The sequence below is a fragment of the Aythya fuligula genome, chromosome 3 (genome assembly GCF_009819795.1).
Source record: "Aythya fuligula isolate bAytFul2 chromosome 3, bAytFul2.pri, whole genome shotgun sequence".
Taxonomy (NCBI): Eukaryota; Metazoa; Chordata; class Aves; order Anseriformes; family Anatidae; genus Aythya; species Aythya fuligula.
The window spans coordinates 18,407,469-18,410,402 of record NC_045561.1 but is presented as its reverse complement, the minus strand read 5'-3'; the positions used below and the strand labels follow the sequence as shown (position 1 = coordinate 18,410,402).

The 2,934-nt window shown below is 40.4% G+C and overlaps 1 protein-coding gene across 1 annotated transcript in view; it reads right to left on the bottom strand.

The window, feature by feature from the left end:
- Positions 1–1,165: 1,165 nt before the first annotated feature.
- The window catches only part of PROX1 (prospero homeobox 1), a 42,687-nt gene continuing 40,918 nt past the window's right edge, over positions 1,166–2,934 (bottom strand). The window contains exon 5 of the mRNA XM_032185149.1: positions 1,166–1,399. Coding sequence (XP_032041040.1) covers positions 1,214–1,399 — 186 coding nt within the window. The 3' untranslated portion in view covers positions 1,166–1,213. The remainder of the gene's footprint in view (positions 1,400–2,934) is intronic.

Sequence of the window (2,934 nt, the reverse complement as noted above, 5' to 3'; positions counted from 1 at the left end):
GCTGCACTTACAGTAATTTAAAAAATCCAATTTGGCTATCTGAACCCTGCATAGCCAGGAGGACACTGTGATTTTTGTATATGCTTGATTAGATTTTTATGAAAATGTAATTTTTATTCTTCTGATTAGGAAAAGACTAATTATATTTTACAGCTACAAACAAGTTTTGTTTTGTTTTGTTTTTTTTTCCTCAGCACTGTGAGGTGGAGATGCTTTCTTCTACTATATATAAGATCATTCAAAAAGTGCTTTTTAGGACAGATGTCAAATACAGACAGAAAACTTTGTATACTGGAAAGGGGATTTCTGGGGGCAGAATGGACTAAGAAAAGAATAAATTTAGGGACTGATGCCACTTGAAGTAAGACCAAGACATGGCAATTTATTACACTGCAGGTTTCATTTTTACTCTATGGAGAGTGAAATGCTTCCGTTTTAATAAGCTGACCATATTCTAAAATTAGTGTGGTTGATACAATATTGTGCATGAATTACTGGCCTCACCCTGCAAGAATGGTATTTGATTTGTGCAAATGTCCCTTGCTGCAATTTAGAAAAACAAAAACCTGGCATGTTGATTACTGGTGCAGGGTATTTATCATTTCTGTAAGGGAAAGCATGAAGAATAGGGTTTGCTTTTTCGGTACCACTTCTCGGAGTGAGTACCTAAAATAGATGTTGTAGCTTTTTGAAGTATGAAACAAAATCTAGTTATTGGTTTAAAAGTATATAAAATAAAAAATAAAAAGAAGCTCCAAGCTCATGAAGTGACTCCACAGAGTTCAGACCTTTAGCAGTATAAACATAATATAAACTTCATTGTCTGTAGTATTGTGCCATGACATTAGTCTCACTAAGACAAAATGCCACTTTGCAGCAAGCAATAAATCTGACAAAGCGTTTTTAAACATAATGCCCTAACTTGCTAAGACAGACTTTTACACGCTTCCAAACTCTTCTCCCTGAAAATTAACCCCATTTATTCTCCAAATGTTAAGGGTCTCGGGCAAAAGTAAACCGAAGGCTGAAGTAAAATAACCATCCCCTTGGAACTGAACAAAAACTCAAATCCAGAAGGGATCACAGTCTAATTTCATATACATATATATGTATGTGATACACATATATATGAAATTAAAATAGAGACACACATGACTTGGGCATCAGAAGGGGACTGCTACTTTCATACATTCATAAATAGCTGCTGAACTCTCTACTCATGAAGAAGCTCTTGTAGGCAGTTTGGGGATTTGAAAATCTCAGGGACCTCACTGTCCAGCTTACAGATGACCTTGTATATGGCCTTCTTCCAGGAAGGATCAACATCTTTGCCTGCGATAATGGCATTGAAAAACTCCCGTAACGTGATCTGAGCCACTTCCAGGAATCTCTCTGGAACCTGCTGATACAAGGAGACAATGGCATTAATACAGTTTTCAATTTCAAGTCTCTGGTTCTTCAAAGGAAACTGAGCTAAGTTCTTTCTTTCAGAAAGGGGCTTACATAGCACCTGCATTTTCTAAATGTGGCAGCCTTCTATTCTCTTATGCAAAGCTGTTATATATAGTAGTATAGCAATAACTTTTATAACATGTGTTAGAGATCTTTGTGAAGTCTACTGACAGAATGTAGGTAACAAAATGTTACTGTCTGAGTTTGGAGAGTGGGGATTTATAGGATATAATTAGCAGGAGGGGAAACAAACACAATTGTCTTTAAGGAGAGAAATCCCTGTCTGATATTTTACCCATGCATTTATGACTATGTTCTCCACTCTGCGTGGGGACTAATACATGTCATGCACGCCTAGAAAACTGTCTGTACCTTCATGCTTAACTTTGGTCACAGCCAGTGCTGCAAGTTACCAAAGAAATAGGATATCTCTGAATGTTGTTTGTAGTTGAAAAACAAGTAAGCAAACAAGCCTTCCGCAAACAGTTTTGTTCTGTGGCTGCTGTGCATGAGACTCTTGTAAGATGGCCTTCTCGGAAGCCGCTATGGTCTTCCCTTCTTTTTCAGAAGGCTACAAATAAAATCCCAACCCCTTCACTGGATGCACTGTGCTCCAAGTGACGTTACTCATTTTTCACTATGGAGTTGCTTCTCTCCTTGTCAATACAAAGATGCTTTCATCATAGATTAGTCATAAGGGGAGAAATTAGGTGTGTCAAACTCATCTGGGTTTTCTACATGTCACTGTCATTCCACAGGTGAGCCAAACGGCTGCTAGCACGGGCACGTCACTTAGAAGCCCCTAAACAACAAATGAATGTTAAAAAACACAGTTGACTCCAAACTTTGGTAATTTGCCCTAAATAGTTGTCTCAGACATCAGCACCACCTTCTTACCCTCTTCCTTAAATGACTTGAAAGCCATCACCACAACAAACTGCAGGTCAGTCGCAACGTTGAGGTCATCTCCATAAGGGTATTGTTTTCCATTTTTATCACGGAAATATGGCTTCACTGCGCTAGAACTGCTAATGCACGGCCGGCCACTGGCCAGCACACTTATAATAGTAAGCACTACCCCAGTGCTATTATTTGCCCATGCTGGGTACACCTGGCAAGAGCAATGCTCTGACCTGCGGTAGGGTCCACTCCAACTGTCCCCGTGGCCAACACAGGCCTGGGCAGATCTCACTCAGTTACTGGATGCATATCACATTGCCAGATCAGCACCTGCACCTGGGCTTTTGTTCTTCTGCCTTTAGAAGCCACTTCCAGAAAACTTGTCTGGAAACATTTATGTTTAGCTTGATACTATAAGGCTCTGGGGCCTAGCTCACCTCCTGCCAGTGGGGAAATGCTAGCAGTTTGCTAGCCACGCTCTGCCACCGGGTAAGCATGGGATCAGCTCCCCTGACATCAGCTGACAGAATCTGTTTCCTGAAGCCCATGGAAGCTCTCTGTGTACCTCCAAGAGCGAAATCT